General features: G+C 36.3%; 1 protein-coding gene across 6 annotated transcripts in view; it reads right to left on the reverse strand.

The window, feature by feature from the left end:
* The window catches only part of FRYL (FRY like transcription coactivator), a 184,349-nt gene that overhangs the window by 59,812 nt on the left and 105,652 nt on the right, over positions 1-18,885 (reverse strand). For 4 of the 6 annotated variants that reach the window (XM_088130624.1, XM_088130625.1, XM_088130614.1 and 1 more), the window contains 14 exons: positions 17,998-18,042; positions 17,250-17,353; positions 17,022-17,130; positions 15,319-15,405; positions 13,017-13,188; positions 11,807-11,939; positions 10,449-10,556; positions 9,182-9,419; positions 8,685-8,870; positions 8,519-8,605; positions 6,207-6,475; positions 5,317-5,512; positions 1,389-1,513; positions 170-227 (listed from right to left, as the gene is read on the reverse strand). In XM_088130624.1, the coding sequence (XP_087986750.1) occupies positions 170-227; positions 1,389-1,513; positions 5,317-5,512; positions 6,207-6,475; positions 8,519-8,605; positions 8,685-8,870; positions 9,182-9,419; positions 10,449-10,556; positions 11,807-11,939; positions 13,017-13,188; positions 15,319-15,405; positions 17,022-17,130; positions 17,250-17,353; positions 17,998-18,042 (1,917 nt within the window). The remainder of the gene's footprint in view (positions 1-169; positions 228-1,388; positions 1,514-5,316; positions 5,513-6,206; positions 6,476-8,518; positions 8,606-8,684; positions 8,871-9,181; positions 9,420-10,448; positions 10,557-11,806; positions 11,940-13,016; positions 13,189-15,318; positions 15,406-17,021; positions 17,131-17,249; positions 17,354-17,997; positions 18,043-18,885) is intronic. The other 2 variants (XM_088130631.1, XM_088130620.1) reach the window with 1 other exon arrangement.

The following is an 18,885-nucleotide window of genomic DNA, read 5'->3' on the forward strand; positions in this document are numbered from 1 at the left end:
CAATGACTGCTAGATATCTTCTTTCCCAACCAGGGGCCTTCAAATATGCTGCAACTTCAAAGGCCACTGTGTAAAATCTGGTGGGCCATAGTTTTAAGGCTTCTATTTAATATTTAAATTAGAAATTCAATAACTGGATGCTCAACATAGTTTTTAAAATATTCATTACCTCTGGCCTTCTTTCAAGTGCTTCTTTAATTATAGGATGCAACTCTTCTATTAATTCCCTGTGTAATAATTACAAATCAGCTTGGTAATACTTTAAATTCAATAACTGTATCTCTAAATATTACAAACATTCAGATATCAACCTCACGTTCATACCTTAATATATATATATATATTTAAGTCCACTTACAATAACTATAGAAAAGTAAAATTTTAAGTATAGTTGTTGAATTTACTAAAGAATAGGATATAACAGGCATTATGAATCCCTGCCAACAAAGAAATGAACATGTTCAGTTTTCCCCCAAAGTACATATTTTACATTTTCATAAGAAATACATAGCAGAAGAATATTTAAATAATAACTTTAAAAATGGAGACCCCAGCATTTCTTTAGGGGTCCTCAGAATGGGTGAGGCCACCCATTGGCATATCTTTTTGCAATTCTGGGGCAAAGTGGTGGGATTTTGTGGTGCACAGTGCTTGCTTTTAGCCTTCCAGATCCTTAAGAACCCATTTCCTGAAACTTCCCTCAAGATATGCCCTCGCTCCACCCAGTTTGGTGTGCAGTCCTTGATATATCACACAAAGCCTGGAGCAGCCCATCAGGGGATAGAAGTTGGACAGACTTCCTTTATGAAGGGAACCAGAAGCTTCCTATTCTAGCTGCTTCGATCACAAGCAGAGCTTGTCTCCTAGTGGACAAATGTTTGACTTCCCTGTTCTCAATTCTCCCAGTGCTATGCCTAGTAATATTAACTAGAAGGAAGGTTAAGATTACCAGACAGGACTTCCAGCAAGTATCTTCCTTATATATAGGCAATTTATACAGCCTGTTTTCTCCCATTCTTTATGATGAAAGGGGTTGAAAACTTATTGCTTTTATAAAAGTGGACACTATGCATCTGTTGGCTGTTTTTATAACTGCCAATCTTTTTATCAGTGTGAGAAGAAACTCTCACAATGAGTAATTCTTGAACAAGAAGTATCATGACTTGATAGGATCAAAAGAAGATAGGCTGAATTGCTAAGCAATATGACTCAGTCACCAGAAAGGTCTGTCAACTATAGGATTTTGCATTCACTTTATTATTTTTATTTATTTGCATACTATTTAGCACTAGCCAAAACAACATGATCAGTTTTTCAAAAGAATAGGATTGTTGTGCTTTATTTTCTTCCAAGTCGGCAACAAAAATAGATACTTTAAAAAAGTTTACCTAAAAGCCCCTGGGCTAGTTCTGCCAAGGCCCAGCACAAGGGATTCTGTAATTTCCATGCTCTCGGAGCGCATCATTGGAACAATGTGCTTAAACAAGGATGAAGGGGATGGCACACCAACAATCTGGAAGCAAAAAATGGCATCAAAGTTCACTTAATATCATAATCAAACTGGTGTCAAGATGAATAGTAATGATGCTCAGGAAAAGGCAGTTAAGGACATGGAGGAGGAAGAATTATAAAGCATCCCTGCAAGTAATATATAAATATAAATACAACACACACACACAAATATATATATTGTATTTAATATAAATACAATACATACATACATAGGTTCTGTGGTCTACCAAGGTTTCACAAGTTATTTGAATTTTACAAATATATCTGAAATTTCCAATGCCTGCTTTTTTTCATTCTTTTAATATCCTGCTTTATACTTTTCTTTTACCATATTAATCAATTAAGCCCAGCGAGGAAACTGTTTTCTTTCAAAAACTAAGCATTATTATATATTTATAGATATAAGCCAAAAATTACAGCCTGGCTTTGTTAGTTGATGCACATTTCATGAATAAGCACATAGAATCATGGTGCTGTAAAACATTTCAGTAAATAGCTCTCCCCAAAATCTTCAGCTTCAAATATTTTTCTTAAACAGCTTTTAAGAGGATTCTGAAATCCAATAATTTATCTAACATTTTTTGCATCCAGCTATACTACTTCCATTCACAACCTTTTACATTAATGAGATACCATGCATATGTTTTTATTGATTCAACTGCTACTTGTTTTTTTACCAAGTTTTATTGTGGAAAATGACATCATATCAATTTGTCTGATTTTCATTTTCATTCAATTTTTAAAAATTATTTCAGAAAATTGCTTTTAGCTTACATCTTAGAAAAGAGTTAGAATTGGCCAGGACATGCTCCACCCAATCCACCAAATGTAGAGGATCCTCACAGGGCTTAATAAAGCCCTGATGCTGCACCCCTCTTAAGCTTACACATAACTGCAAAATGCATACCCAGAGTGATTGGATGTCAGGAGGAACGTCAATCCTCCCCCTCTTGGTGCAGGGTTTTCATGCTCTTAAAATCTAGCCTCAATTAAAGGGAGGGAGCTGGGTGAGGACTGGAAGGTAATTTCTAATGTACTCCAATACCTGTTTGCATTGCCTATTTGTGTTCAAGGGTACACAAAAAAAGTCAAGGAGAAAGAAGAGACTAGTTAGCCTTATCAGGAACCTCCTTGTGCAACTGATGCACTTTAAATGAATTGCACTGATTGTAACAATAGAAGATTCACAAATTACTATACAGTGGAACCTCAGTTTACGAACTTAATTCGTTCCGTGACTCTGGCTGCAACCTGAATTGGTCGCAACCCGAAGCAAATTTCCCCATACGGTTCAATGTAATTACTGTTAATCCGTTCTGGCGTGGAGGACAGGGAGGCGGCTATTGCTTGGAGGGAGAGTCCCGCCCCCACGACCACGTGTCAGGGGTGGAAAATGGCCGCGGACCACGTGTCAGGGGCGGAAAAATGGCCGCGGACCACACATCAGGGGCGGAAAAATGGCCGCGGACCACACGTCAGGGGCGGAAAATGGCCGCGGACCACACGTCAGGGGCAGAAAAATGGCCACAGACCACATGTCAGGGGTGGAAAAATGGCTGCGGACCACGTGTCAGGGGTGGAAAAATGGCCGCAGACCACATGTTGGGGGTGGAAAAATGGCTGCGGACCACGTGTCAGGGGTGGAAAATGGCCGCGGACCACGCGTCAGGGGCAGAAAAATGGCCGCAGACCACATGTCAGGGGTGGAAAAATGGCTGCGGACCACGTGTCAGGGGTGGAAAATGGCCACGGACCACGTGTCAGGGGCGGAAAAATGGCCGTGGAACACGTGTCAGGGGCGGAAAAATGGCCACAAACCATGTCACGGGAGGGAAAATGGCCGCATATCCTGCTCGTACCCCGAGGTGGAGTTCGCAAACCAAAGCAAAATTTTGCAGCCAGAGCTGGTCGTAACCCGAAAAGTTGGTTAACAGAAGCGTTCGTAACCCGAGGTTCCACTGTACCCCTACATTTCTCATTATCTCTGGTTTGGGGATCTGTTTTTGCAGTTGGGAGGAGGGGGCTCTGAGTAGTCTTCACGGAACTTGCAGACATTTTACCTTCCATCATTTCCCTTCCTGTCCTTCTCTTGTTTATTCTATCCCTCACTGGTTTCTCCACTGGGTTCTCCACTAAATCATGGACTGTAATTCTTGGGGCATATCTGTTTAACTGCTTTTTGTGAAGCATCAGGCTTCACCTGTTAGTACAGTATAAATAAAAAAATTACTATTTTCCCCTATATTCTTTTCCCTGTTATTTTATGAGTAGCTACAGTACTTCTGGTTATATTAAAAATAAATCTGTGATGTCTTTGTGGCTAACTAGTAACTGACATCACAGTTTCATCTATGAAACAGATATAACTTCATCTGCGAATCACAATTTTATCTGGTACTTCATGCATGGGAAATTAATCATTTTAGGTACATCAGTTATAATTTCCTAAAATATTTTATATTCCTACATTAATATTGGACTTTACAAAATTATATGTATGTTGGCTCAGTTCTGACAACAAATCAGAGTTTGATTTTCTAAATTTACAGACAAACCATGTTAAAAAAACTTTGAAACAATGTGGAAAAAAATCCTCTTTTGGGGAAAAAGAATATTTGAGGAACATTGAAATGTAGACAATATTATTTTATAGCACCCTTTACAGTTATATGGTTACTTTACATCATAAAATGAATGCTGCATAACTTGCTTTGATCATAAAACTACATTTGAAGTATTAAACCATTCCTACAATAATTTTGTATATAATGACTGAAATAAGCTTCTCCACTCTTTCATATACTTAATATACGCAAACCTTCAATAGAAGTCGAAACTGCTGACAGACAGCATTTCCGATTCAGAAAATGAGACTAATAATAACTTGGCAAAACATTCATTTTAAATTCTGTTCCTTTGTCCTCTTTCCTTAACTTTTTTCTGCATGGTAGTGAACAAAATGATCATAACTTCTCTGACCAAGTCTTGATTTCTCTCCTTGTTTAACTGTTCCTACTTTGCACTTCTGTGAACTCTTTAGAGCCTTGGATAGATAGAATAAACCACACAAACCAAATAACTGCAAAGAAACCGTGAGACCTTACTTGTACCTCATTTGGATTAAACTACATTTGTAATCAGAAAGCTAGGAACAAACCATGGCTGCAAGCTGAAGTTTTCAGTCCTAAGATACCAATGTTTACTGATTCTGTTCATGTTATCATGCTGGGTCACAAGTGAAACTTTATGAGTCACCAGAACTTACTGGATTCAACCCTGACTTTTTCCTCTGCAAAGACCAGCTTATTAGAGAGCTTGTGTATCCAAACAGTAGCTCATTCATGTCCAATACAATTTGGAGCTTCACTAACAAAACTGTTAGCTATATTGACTGTCAAATGGAAGGAGAATAAAACCAAAGCCTTAGGGATTATTTTATTTGGTAAGATGAAATAAGTATGAAAAAACAGGATTTTCATGTAAGAAAAAATTCAAACATCATTTTATAGGCAAAATTACCATATATAATAAATTATTTCTATGCAAAAAAGTAACAACTGGGGCTTCAGAACATTGTAGCTCTATCTATGCTTTCCTGTGCTGACAAATACATCTTTTGATTTAAAAAAGTGATGGAAACAAATAAACCAACACCATGTTTCTCAATTCCATTTCTAATCATTGAACAAGAGAATGAAACACAATAATTGTATATCCTTCTAATACCTCAACAGGGAGAAAAGAAATTCAAACTGCTTAAGAAGAAAAGAAATATGAACTGCTTAATGCATTGGATGAACATACTTTTGAGTCAATGCCATAGCCGCTATCTGGAGTAGACGCCAGCGTCTCAGGAGGGGAACATCTGACAGAACCTGCAGATGCAGAAGACGGTGCAGACATTGCAGCACTACAACAAAGAATCAAATAGTTTCTCCAGAGCCCAATATAGGAATCACTGCTGATGGCGGTATTTACTTTCTTGGCATTGACAGGGCTGCTGTTAAGAAAATCAGAAAAATGAAAAGGGTGGGGGAGAAGATTTCATAATGCACTGAATATTATGTTTAAATGAGACTCATTGTGTATATAGATATCACAACTGAGGTTTATGTACATACAACTATAATAATTACTCTGGTCTAGGATAAGCTTTTAAACTAAATCTTTGTATTTGTAAAATATTGCTTCTATCCCTCAGATTGTAAGGGAAGAATGTGGGTAGCTTATCAGAGTTTCTCCAAATCCTGTGAAAATTCTAATACAGGTAGTCCTCAAGCGACTGTTTGCAGTTACGGTGGTGACAAAAAGTAACTTTACGACCAATCCTCACACTTATGACCTTTGCAGGTCTGTAAGCAAAGGAGAGCTGAAGTAAGATCATAAGCACAATTGCTGTTTTATTTCGTGACTGCTTTGTTTAATGACTGAGTTGCTGGTCCCAACTGTCGCTAAATGAGGACTATCTGTATTATATTCAGTTATAAAGTTAGCAATTTAAATTCAGCTATGTATATAAAAACAGTATTAAAGTATGAACTGATGGTATTGCAAAAATAATTTTGCTTCAGCATTCCACATTTTTTTTCAAAAACCAGTCCTACATTTTTCATTGAATTGTAAGCCATTTCTCCAGCCTGCTAATTTTTCTCCATATGAATGAAAGTACTTCATTATATTAAAAGTTGACTTACTTTATGTCAACCTGTGGAGACAACAGTTGGAGTCTGGTATAAGCAAACATCCAAGCATAGCTCACTGCGGTGGGACAGTGCTTTGGAAGATTCTCCTGTTTCATCAAACTGGAAAGGCTAATAATCCAGGGGTCCTGACCCTGAGACACATGTGCAAATATCCATATATGTGATGGACTGATGACATCAAATTGGTGGCTGATAGGAGAAGAGCTCCAGTCAATTAATGTTTGTAAATCTATTGAACTGGGACAGTACAATAACATAGTCTGTGTATGGAAACAAAAATAAATTCATTTAGCTCACTGAAAATGCTTTAAAATGGTATCTGAAGCTACGGGCATACATAAAATACTAAGGCCATTCCCGCTGCGAAATGAAAATGACTTATTTGGAAAAACAAAAACAAAGTACCTTATTTGGAAAAAAAAATGAATATGAGACATCTTTTCAGGTAAATTTAGTCAGGTCATGGTTTACAGAGCAATGCACAAACTTTTCTTTTACTGCTCATGCTAATCATGCTAACATTAGCAAAGATGAAATATGAACGCAGGGATTTTCAAAGAAAAGAAGAAAAGGCTAGAAGCCTTTTCCAAATTTCACACAGTTAAGATATTGGTATCATTACATCTCTGATGCTGAGAACACAATAAAGTGCACAGATTAAGATGTATTATTCTCTTAAAACTGTGAGTGGGGGAAAAGTCAGTAATCTCTGTAGCTCTTTTAAAATAATTGTTTTCAACATACAGGCACTAAAGAATTAGTTATCAGTGCAAGTCTTTCAGTATGTGCATTAATTAGTACTTTAAAAGTAGCCCCACACAGAAACAGTTTATTTATCATCATATAACTAAGACATGTACAGCTATGTTGTTAGATCAGCCTAGCTCAGAAATAAATGCCTGTAATGACATATAAAACATAATTTTGTTAAAATGCTAATTACCATCCCTGCCAACAAAAATATCAGGGAGCACTCCTAAATTGTGAACCTGGTATTTCAAAACTACTTGAATCCCAATTGCAGAGCCTGGCTTTTTACAGTAATTCCTTGTTTAGGTTTAGTTTTAACTTGCTCATTCTTACTGAGCCATTCACAAGCTTTAATTTAAAGTATAATTTAAATTTGAATTGAAACTTTAACTTAATTTAAAGGCATTAAAGCAACTCAAGGTGTCTTCAGATTTTGAGTTATATGACAACAGCATACTTGTGGCATCTCACTCCAGAGCTCGGACGGCCTCTCAGTCTACTATAGCAACAAGGTTGAACCCTCCCAAGAGTATAGATGGATACAGAATCAATGATACTGCCCCCCCGGATAGGATTGAAGAAAAGCAAATATTCCCAATTTCATTTGCCAAAGTAAACTGTCCCTTATTCAAAGTGATTATTGTATCTACCAGAAAGGAAGACAACCCTAAATTTAAGACAATTTCAATAGCAAAACCCCTCAAAGAAAACACAGAAAGTCATTCACACACACCCACACACACACACAAATCAAGTGCAATACCCACCTTATCAACCTACATTTGCCAACTTCTATAGTACCCCCCAAATATGTGAGTGCCATACTTGTATATGAGTGAATGTGCCTGAAGCCACACTTAAAAAAGGCAGGTGGGAGACAAAATATAAATTTGTATTAACTGAATTAATAGCTATGGATTAAAATTAACTGTCTGTAAAATAAGCTACCATTTATAACATTATTTTCCCATGTGCATATAGCAATCATTCTCTCTTACTCACAGAAGCAAAGAGACTCTTTCCTCCTTCCAGAAGAAAAGAAAAAAAAAAGAAAAGAAAAAAACAGGATGTTGAGACGGGGAAAGGGAAGAGGTAGCTGCACTGGGAGGGAAATGAAGAAAAAGTGGTGAACTAAACTGATGAGGTGAGGGAAAGAGGCAACTAAACAGAGAAATAAAGAAGCGAGAAAAGGGAATGAGGATCAGCCCTGCCATTCTCATTTTAAAACAATGTCTGCAACCATTTATACCTCCCACCCATTTAGTCACTCTCAACAGCATCTACTATTCTCAGTGAACACAACCCTCTCCATTCACATAATCATGGGGGGAGTCTTCTTTATTGAGCAACTGTGATAACTACATTTAAAATATTTAGGGTAGGCTTAAAGGCATTTTGAGATTTAAGAAGAAGTGCTCAACATTCAGTTCATTATGTACAAGGCTTGCTATACATGTATAACGTGTATTATATCTACTAAGTAAAGCAAAAGGTTAATTAATCATCAATCAATTATTTATTATTCTTCATGATTTCTAAAGAATGAATCTTACCTGATCAGCACCAGTGAGATGTATGAAACTTTCAAGAATTGATGAACTCAATTTGTCCATTACATCTATGGCCAACTCATCATCACCCTAAGAAGATAAATATCTGATGCATGACAAAGTCAAGGCAGCATTAAGATAAACACAGCTACACAGAAAATTTGCTTACCTTAGTCATGTCTAAAACAGTGAACAAAGCTCTTATTTCTTTAAGACAACTGACAGCTAGTCTTCTAGTGGCAGATCTTGTGCTACAAAGGATAACCAATGCAAAGCCTTCAACCACATGGAACACACTTGAATAAGGGGTCTTTTCCAGGGAAAGGGTAGGAGCTGTTCCATTCGCTATGCCACGCTAAAAGAGGAAAAACAGAAGTTACTAAAATCAATGGGATCTATTCATTTCTACTTATGCCTTCTGAATATAAAGGGCCATATAAAAGCCAGTCACATGGACAGTTTTACCTTTATGCAAACAAATGTGACATTTTCATCTCACTGTGCAATATGGTAAGGGTCAGGCACTTACAGGGATGTAGCCAACATGCACAGCTCAATCATCCATACATTCACATATCTAACATAATGCCTACGCTCTGGTCCCTAAGAAGTTGTGGGGATTCACTGCTCAATTAAAACACATAAATTCATACAGTATAATTATACCTGAGTTTCTTGGTTCTTGTTTTGTATTTGGACTGCTTGTTTCCACTGACTAATTAGTTGCACCAGCATCTTAACTGCATTGTCAAGAAGAGTAGGATGAACATCAGTGACTTCACGGACAATAAAATAAACAAATCCTGACAAAACATCTTCCCGCCAATCTGGAAAATCCAGCATTAATGCTTGCAAAGTATTGAAAGCTAGCGCACGCAATTCTTCATCCATGTGAATTGTCAGCCTGTGGAGAACATTTCTTGTTTAGAAACGAATGAAGAATTAGCACATCTATTAATGAAAACTGAGTTAAGTCTGAAGAAGATGAAAGGCAACATCAGGATTACAGTGGTAACTTGGCAATCCTTTGAATTATTTACATCTAGCAATGAGGCCTGGTACAGATACAGTACTGCAAATTATTTGTGATTGAGAAACCAGAAGTAAATTATAAGATCACTCTTTTCCTAAGCTCTTCTACTCCCTGGAATGAATTCCTGTCCTTTCACTATTAACTTTCAATTAGGGTTTTATCCATCATTATTACTTTAGAATTAAACACACTTCATGTATCAGTAGCAAAGGAACTACTGATTTGCCTGCAGCCTCAGATCAGCAGTCCACTGGCTCTGGAGCCCCAGGTCTGGCAGACAACAGATGGAGCTGTGACGTGTTTAAATCCAATTCAAATTCCCAGGTACAATTTCAAATTATAAAACTCTAAATAGGGAAGGTCCAAAATAAACAAAGAGTTAGGTTCTCCAGTTAAATCTGCTCTTTAATTGAGATCCAATTGAAGCCAACATCACTGGTGGAATTTTAATGATTAGCCCAAATGTGTAGTTGGGCCTTGACTGTGGAACAGTCTCTGCTAATCCTCTTACATTTTAAGCAGCAAGTGAGAATTTGTTTTTGCTAACCATAAATTATATATTTCAGATTATAAGGCATCTTTCAGAGTAGTTCCACAATTTTAAAAATTGATCTTTTGTAAATATTTTATCTGAGGAATCCCCAACCATTCATAATTTTTATTTTCTAAGAACATTTATTTTATTTTCTAAGAACAATCTGGGGGCTGAAAGGAATTCTTGGGTATAATGATGCTACTGAAGTATTCCAGATTCTCATTTTTAAAAATTACAATAATTTTATTTTAAAGTTCAATAACAACAAAGAAGAGGTAAAAGAGTGGTATCCGAGATACATTGGGCTCTCAGGGGAACTTGTTGGGGACCAACGTTTACTCTAGTAAAAGCTTGGCTCTTCCTACCTTGCAAGCAGTTCAATAAGGTCATTCCTGCTCATGCCATCTGGAATCAGTCTTGGGATAGCAGCAATACAAGTTCTAAACAAATCAATTTTTGGTTTTCTCTCGCCCCTGTGAAAGAGAATCAGATTACATGAGCTTATTCCACAGTTACTGGATTGATTGTACATCCACACAATCTTAAGAATTTTAAAAATTACAACTATTAAATTATATGTTTTAACAGAGCTTAGACTTACAGAAATGGATAAGCGTTACTGTTGTGCAAATATACATTTTGATTAAGCCCTGTTGGAATCAACAAAACCTTACTACACTAAATATTAAAAGTAAAAGCCATGATGACCCCAGAAAAGAAAAAGCTGAAGCAATGTCTTTATTAGGTCAACTGAAAGCTTATGGAATAATTACAGACTCCCGCTGATTGTCAAAAATAGCTCTTGTACTCACTATCTCTCTCATAAGTACAAACGTGCTATGTACATAAACTGACATTACAAAAGTGATATATGATTTAGAAAGTAGGAGTTTCTTCTGCATTACAACAACAAAAAGATGGGTGAGAGATGTGAATATAATTTTCCCTCAGATTAACTTGATTCTTGTCCCTTGTTTTCTTTATGGCCTAAGAGCCATCCCAGAGGAGTACCCAATGAAAGCCAAGGCAAAGATGACCATACCTGCCTAGGAAGACTGAGCAAAACACAGGTAAACTTATCATCTTCCTACCTGATTGCTAGTTTGTCTGTAGACTGCAGCTCCCCAAAAACATTAGATGTTCCAGTGACTAAAACTTCTTCACAGGACCAGGCTCTGATTTTAGACTCCTGGCAAAGGTTACGTGCCCAGGATTGCATGCATCAGCTTCTTAAAGCTGCTGTTTCAAAAAAATGCTATCCAGAATGAGGGGGTCCCCATCAAAGGAATGAAGTGATCTAAAAGTGGAGGAGCTTTATGGAACTCTGGTTTCATTGACAGATTCCCTAGTCAGATTTAAACTAATGGCCAGGTGATATACCAGTTAAATGGACTAACCAAGTTGCCAGATGAATCCAGACAGTTTCTAGAATATGTCTGGGGAATCTTCCACTATCTTTGCTAGCAAAATATTATGATAACTATTGTTATTATTATTTAATTGTTTAATAAATTCATTATGGTCACCCACCCCAAAAGACTCTGGGTGGCTTACAACCTCCAAATGTTACATAGTTAAAACATAACAGCAAAACATGACAACCTGGACTAAAAACAACCATAACAATCAAAAACTTTTCTTATTAATAAAGATCTCCTACCAAGTCTCCTTAAAGTATAAAAGAACTCTGCACTGAATTAGTTGTAATTAATTTGCTACTTACGTGATCATATCTTCAGGTTCTTTATTGGTCATCTGCACACTAGTCATGCACATTGGCCTGCCAACTTCTTTGTCTAGATGCCTAAGTATGCTATCTAGTGCTTTCCTTACTTGAGGATAGTATATTGACATTCCTGAAGGGATAAAGTTCAATTGAATTCAATCATTCAATTCTTAAATAATTCTTGAATCTTATTGGATACACATTTTAAGACAAATCCTGTATATATTACTTGAAATGAAATCCCACTGAGTCTTACTTTAAAATATTTTTGAAGTCATATATATTAAGTTGGGCATTTGACTAGTCAAATATTGGTTAAACATTTTAAAATATTTATTAAATTTATTATTTGCATCCCTGAAAACCAGCTTGAAGGAGAAAAAAATCACTGTCTTCCTTCCCAGTTTTAAGGTTGAAATTGGAGAAAGGGTGAGGGATAGGTTCTGCAGTTGGACTTCTGAAGTATTCCAGATGCAGGACACAGAGAAAAAGCAAGTGCTAGAACCTGGATAGGAGAGCCAAGGTTTCTACTTGTCACTGTAAGTGCAACAAAATTGGGTGTAAGGGTAGTCAGCTACAAAGTCAGAAGGAAAAAGGAGCAAACATAATTAACTCTTTCAAAGATCATAATGAATTACTATAACTGTAATTACTATAATTTTGAATGTAACAAATTCAAAGCCTGCCTTTCTTCTATAGCTTCAAGCTATAGTAGGTGGGCTGGATGGGTTCTCTCCCAAACATTAACTTTTCTGAGGGTCAGAACGTAACACAATATTTCATTGATTTTCTGAATTTCTGTATGACTCAGCATAATGTTAGGGAGAGCCTACAGTCTTCCTAAAACTTAGGTAAAAGGCAGGATCTCTCAAAGTTAAAAAATTCTTATGCAAATGTTCTGTTAGTGCTTAGAGGCTGTATAGACTACTAGTCCAAAAGTCTACTCTTGACCTAATTTCAATTGAAGTGAAATAAAAATAAGCATATCAAGAACGTCTTTTTTCAGTACTACTCAATGCTGCAACAGAACATTGTACCATGTTATATTTCTAATCGGACCTCCCTATTTGCATCACTGTTATGTTTAAAATCATAACCCATAAGCAATTAATTTGATTGGGCTTAAAAATAAAACAGTGTTATTTTTCTATTGCACTGTTTTTAATAATAAACATATTATTCCTTCTCTATACCATAATTTACTAACCTATAACTTTTGCTTCTTCATCAGTCAGAGTTTTATTAAGAAAAATTTTCTTGACACGGAGTGTGTTTCCTGATGGAAGTACTACTCCTGTAGTTGGCATAGGTGGCTCGCCATCCTTCTGTTGTAAACTGTCTGCTATCACAAGGAAGACTCTGAGACCTATATTCATTCTCTGCAGAAGACAGAGGAATGTCTATCAGGAACCAGCAAGGATCACAACATACCACAGGTTAAATGTTGTAATATGAGTAAAGATAGCCTCTCTCCATCTCATCCTCATCTGTTGTACACATATGTGGCAGAATGGAGCTTTCCGTTTTATAAAATCTCTCAAGAAACACAAATAGCATCTCACTAAATTAAGCAGATCAAATCTTGTATTTCTATTGGCTAAATCAATGATAGAATACTTTAAAAGTCAGATTCTTTTCTCTGCTAACCCTACAAGGAGACATTATATGACTACAATAACCTAGCCATGGGTGCCTTTGGGGAGAGAAAGTGACATCATACATGTCATGATGTAATTTGCATCATTTGTGCAATGATGTCAGGACATGCTATATTATTACGACTTGTTCCAGACACTGAGAACCTAGAATTGGTTTTGGCTTTGTGCAATATTTAAACCAACTATTGTGATTTGAAAACCATAACTTATGGCTTAGTGTGATATATGAACCCAGACAATTGTAGCTTATTCAGCAACTATGGTTAAAAATGTACGGCTTTGTAAATGATATACAAATCTATCCAGAGTCAGATTTTTCACTCAGACTCACATGCTCTCATCCTCCTTTTGCAGAAAGAACAAACAAGGATTCTGTTTCACTTCAGCCAATTCCAAATGTGTTACTGCATATAAATTAAAATTCAGGATTTAAAATAAACCCTATTCAGTTGCTAAACACAAAAATGACAAAAGCTGGATTAAGCTGGAACATTAGTTAGTTCATTATAACCAGGATACTTGGTTTGCCCATCACAAGAAAGGATTGGCCAAAGGGAACAGAATCCTGTCTCAGTTCTCCTGATAGCTGCACAGGCAGAAAGGAGCACATCCTCAAACTCAGTGTTTAACTCAGGTTTCTTTTTGCTCTGGTTTACCTTTATATGTGACCACAATCTCTAGCAAAGGATCCAAAGATGATGAGACACCAGCATAGGTCATAAATAATTGAAAGTTCTAAGTTTCTAACTGTGTTGTATGCCAATTATGCCCTTTCCTGGATTGGGAAGCCATCTGCTCAGTCACTCATGCCCTAGTCATCTCCCATATAGATTATTGCAATGCGCTCTACATGGGGCTGCCTTGAAGAATATCCAAAAGCTACAGCTGGTTCAAAATGCGTCCACGTGGGCAATTTTGGAAGTCCTAAGGATGGCACATGTAACACCTTTGCTGCAGGAGCTGCATTGGGTGCCAGTTTGCTTCTGGGTCAAATTCAAGGTGTTGGTTATTACCTTTAAAGCCCTACATGGCATGGGACCAGGTTACCTGAGGGACCGTCTCATCCTCATTACATCAACCTGCTCTACCCGGTCCGACAGAGAAGGTATGTTATGGACCCCATCTACAAAAGAATGTTGACTGGTGGGGCCCAGGAGAGGAGCCTTCTCTGCCATTGGCCCTGCCCTATGGAACATTCTCCCCACAGAGGTGAGGCGGGCCCCCACTCTCCCGGCCTTCTCGGAAGGGGTGAAGACCTGGCTCTGCCAACTCGTGTGGGGAGTGAGGAGGGGTAACCAACCCTGGCAGTGGCTGGCACCCTGAAGATGCTCCCATAGGTTAATAACTTTCATTTACCATCAATTCCTGGAATACATTATTTGTTCATGTACATTGTTTTTATTGTATTTTAAATAGTATTTATTCTTTTACTGTAAACCGCCCAGAGTTGCTCTTTGAGCGTGAGATGGGCAGTGACTAAATTTGAAATACAAACAAACAAACGAAGTTCTAGTCTGTCTGTCTGTCCCCCCCCCCCCCCCCCGGTCCCTTGCCTTTGAGTCAGTTTTTGACTCCTGGCGACTGGTGCAATTTTCTTGGCAAGGTTTTTCAGGAGTGGTTTGGCACTGCTTGCTTCCTAGGACTGAGAGAGAGGGACTGGCTGAAAGTCCCCGAGCTGGCTTTGCACCTAGGTGGGACTAGAACTCACGGCCTCCCAGTTTCTAGCCTGGTACCTTAACCGCTACACCACACTGGCTCTAGTATTTCTAAGGATACCGATTATAGTGCACATGTTTATAATCTCATTAAAAAGAAATTGCAATACAATACTTTAGCTCCATTTTTTTTTACCTCTGGATTAATAGTGAAGGTTTTAGGTGATTTTCCCACACTGAGAAGATCAAAAATTATTTCTTTCATTGCAAAATCCAAACGTTCCTAGAAAGAAAATCACAACTAAAATCATAAAACTTTTTATAAATCATAGAATGTGTGCTAAACCATTTCAGAAAAATTGCTAAAATTCTTGACTTGTATGTAACTGGCATAAATCTAATTAATTAATGTAGCAAAATGGTACATTTCCCCCAATTATTATGAAAATTGTAATGTAAATTTTAATGTAAATTATTTTAAAAATTTCTGTGCTATCATATGTAGACCAGGTTCCCACAAAAAAAGATGTACCTGAGTTTAAGATGATTATTTAAATCTATGGTTTGGCTGTGGGGCAAACAAACACAAGGATCCTAAGTGGTGGCAAGCTTCCACATTTTGTCAACCTAGACTTACCAACACCAGATGAAACTAAACTTATGAGATCTCCCTGTTTCCCCACCAATAAATATACACATTTCTATATGTGCATATATGCAAACATCACACTCCAAAAAATGAAATGGCCAGGGCAAAAAAAAAAAAAAAAAAGCAGTTAATAACTACTGATGAAAATTACTTGCCTGTAAAATAAGGTTTTAATTATAAAATCAAACTATAAAATTAAATGATTCTTCGTGTGTGTGTGTATACGCAAATACACATTCACACAAATTCCTCTTTCTCCTTCAACTGTATAAAAAGTGCATTATAAAAAGAATTAACATTCACCAGATTCATAATTTGAAGCTCAAAGACTTTTCACCTGGATAGGTAGCTAGCTGCCTCTTTAAATAATATCTTAGTGACTACCTTTAAATTGCAAATGTAAATATAAGATTACTCCTCTCCCAACTTAAAAGGTAAACAATGGGAAGGTGGGTGGAGAGGGGGGACTCTGTACCTTTCAGATAAATATGGTAATGCTAAGCCAACTAAATAATTTGATTTACCAAACCCATCCACTTTGGTTTAGCACTATGTGTGAATCAGGCATAAATGATTAGGCATTATGCTTTGTTTTGTAATCTTAAAAAACAGGCGACTCTTCAGATAAACAGTTACATGAAGAACAGTTAGTTTTTTATACAAACCAAGATCAACAGCATAAAGTAGCGACTACAGCACTGAATTTCAAACTGTTGGAATTTTTTTTTCCCAGAGGCTTATTAGAAATTTATCAATGAAGAAATCAGGAGTGTCATACAAACTTTTCTAAAAGACAGCTGCTTTTCTTCACTGATTTCTGTCCTTTGTACTGTATGTGCCACTGGGTGTATTCAAAAGTGACAAGAGTGACTGATGTGACTGACAGGTGGACCTAGAGCAAATACGTCTCCTAAATTATATTCCCAAATCCTATGAACAATTCCTTGCTATATGAGGAAATGTAGTAATTTCAAAAATCAAAAAGTTTGATATTTGATATTGATATTCCATACATATTTGTTATGTATGGAAAATTAAACTTTAAGTCTTCTGTTCATTAATAGTAGCTCTGAGTAGTTTTGGCAGATTCCTGTGTCTCAAATTAACTTATCTCACAGCTTTCTTAAAAGGATAAAAATATATAACTTAAAAGTGCTTGCAGAACAGTAGGGTATAAACATGGGAATGAGCAAATATTGAAATATTTCAGGCATTATCATATTTGGGCTGAAGCTTTTATAAGGATTTACCTGAGCAATGAACTGAATAATTTTTACAAATATGTTCAGAGGTGTGTCTCGAGGGACCACACTGCGAGAGCCTTTTGGAAAAAGTGCAGATACTATGCTCATCAGACGGCTGTAGAGGAGAAAATTTAGAAGACAATATTGAAAAATCCTGCTACCAACTCTACCAAAAGACAGCAACAGCGCTTTTAACATCATCAACATTTTAATATATTTAACCAAATGGCTTACCTCTGTGTTACAGTGTTGCTTTCACATTTTATTCTAATAACATAAACCCATAATAATCTATATAGCGATTCCAGTGCAACTCGAGACATTTTCGGATCTTTATTCTGTTAAAAACAATTTTTTTAAAAAAAAGCTGTTACTGTTTCACATCACTGCAGATAAGTATTTTGTAGTAGCTCTAAGAACCAAAGCATTCCTAAAATTGTAATTTGAGTTCCTGCAATGACAAGATACTGGACATTCAAAATAACCTGAAGGCATTAAACTTGAGTAGAAATTGATTCTCTGTATTTCTTTATAAGCATAAGAACCATATTAATATTCATAGTTTAAGTAAAGTGTTGCTTCAGAATGTGCTCTGTAAGACCTGTCCCACAAATAATCCAATAATTCCAATCTACAAATGTACATTGCCATGCCTGTTGCAGAAAACGTCTTCTTCTACAGAATACTACACAGTAGGAAAACCAAAGCTATTTCAGTCTTTATTTAAATTGAAAACTTGTTTTCTGTGACTAACAGGGAAGAAATATTTAATTAAAGGAAACAGTATCAAATAATAATAATATGCTTAATACTGTGTCACCAAGTATCTTTTCCCCACCAAGTAATATTAACTTATAATGATCTTTTTGAGATACAGTAAAACAAAACTGCTGGTTTTACAGAGTCAAAATATACAATGAAACAACAGAAAAACACAAAGCAAAGCAATTTTTTACTTTACTATGACAGCATATTAACTCACCTGAAGTGTTTCTATTTGTTTTCTGATACTGTTGTTAGATGGTATCTAAATAAAGCAATGCAAGATAGCAAAACATAACAAACATGAGAATGGGAAGCACATGCATGTTAGATGAAAAAATAAAAAGGACAAACAGAAAGCTGTTTACTAGGGCTCCATTCAACAGAAATAGACAGATAAAGACTCCATTTTTGATAAGCATGATTGGGATACTCCAATACTGTAATTCAATGTACTTAATATACTGTATGTCATTTACAATATCTAGTATTCACTATCAGCTTTAGAAACTACATGCAAGTATGGTTTATATCTAAACTTGGCTTATATCAATGAAGATATGAACAATTTTGAACATCCTGAAAATAGCTGTTTGAATTCCAACATAAAAAACTGATCAGTCTTAAGATATTCTATAAACAATTTTTTATTATTTGCTCTTACAATTCTAAAAACATTATGCAATTTTTTTTTTCCTATTCTCCTTACAAAGTCTATTTTCTTTCTTTTTTGGTTTACAAATACTTAAAAAAAAACTGCTTGTATTTCCTTTATGGCCTCAACATCCACTAAGCAGGCTACAATCCTATGCACATCTCTCTTGGAACAAACCTTACTGAATTTAGTGGGACTAGCGTCTAGGTAGACATGCATAGGATTACACTCTTAATTCTCTTTAAATCAAAAGTTGATATGTACACCCACAAAGTTATTATCAATTCACTTAAACCTCATGATAAGAAGTGGAATCATAAATCAGGTGCAATCAAATCCAAGCATTATAGAATTAATTTTATTAGGATAAAGATACCACATATTCAATAACTGAAAGTTTCTAGTTTGTTGTTGTTGTTGTTTAGTCGTTAAGTCGTGTCCGACTCTTCGTGA

This window comes from Python bivittatus, unplaced genomic scaffold (assembly GCF_059951505.1).
Source record: "Python bivittatus isolate LINGU-HERP-01145 unplaced genomic scaffold, Pbiv_v1 ctg000070_np1212, whole genome shotgun sequence".
Classification (NCBI taxonomy): domain Eukaryota; kingdom Metazoa; phylum Chordata; class Lepidosauria; order Squamata; family Pythonidae; genus Python; species Python bivittatus.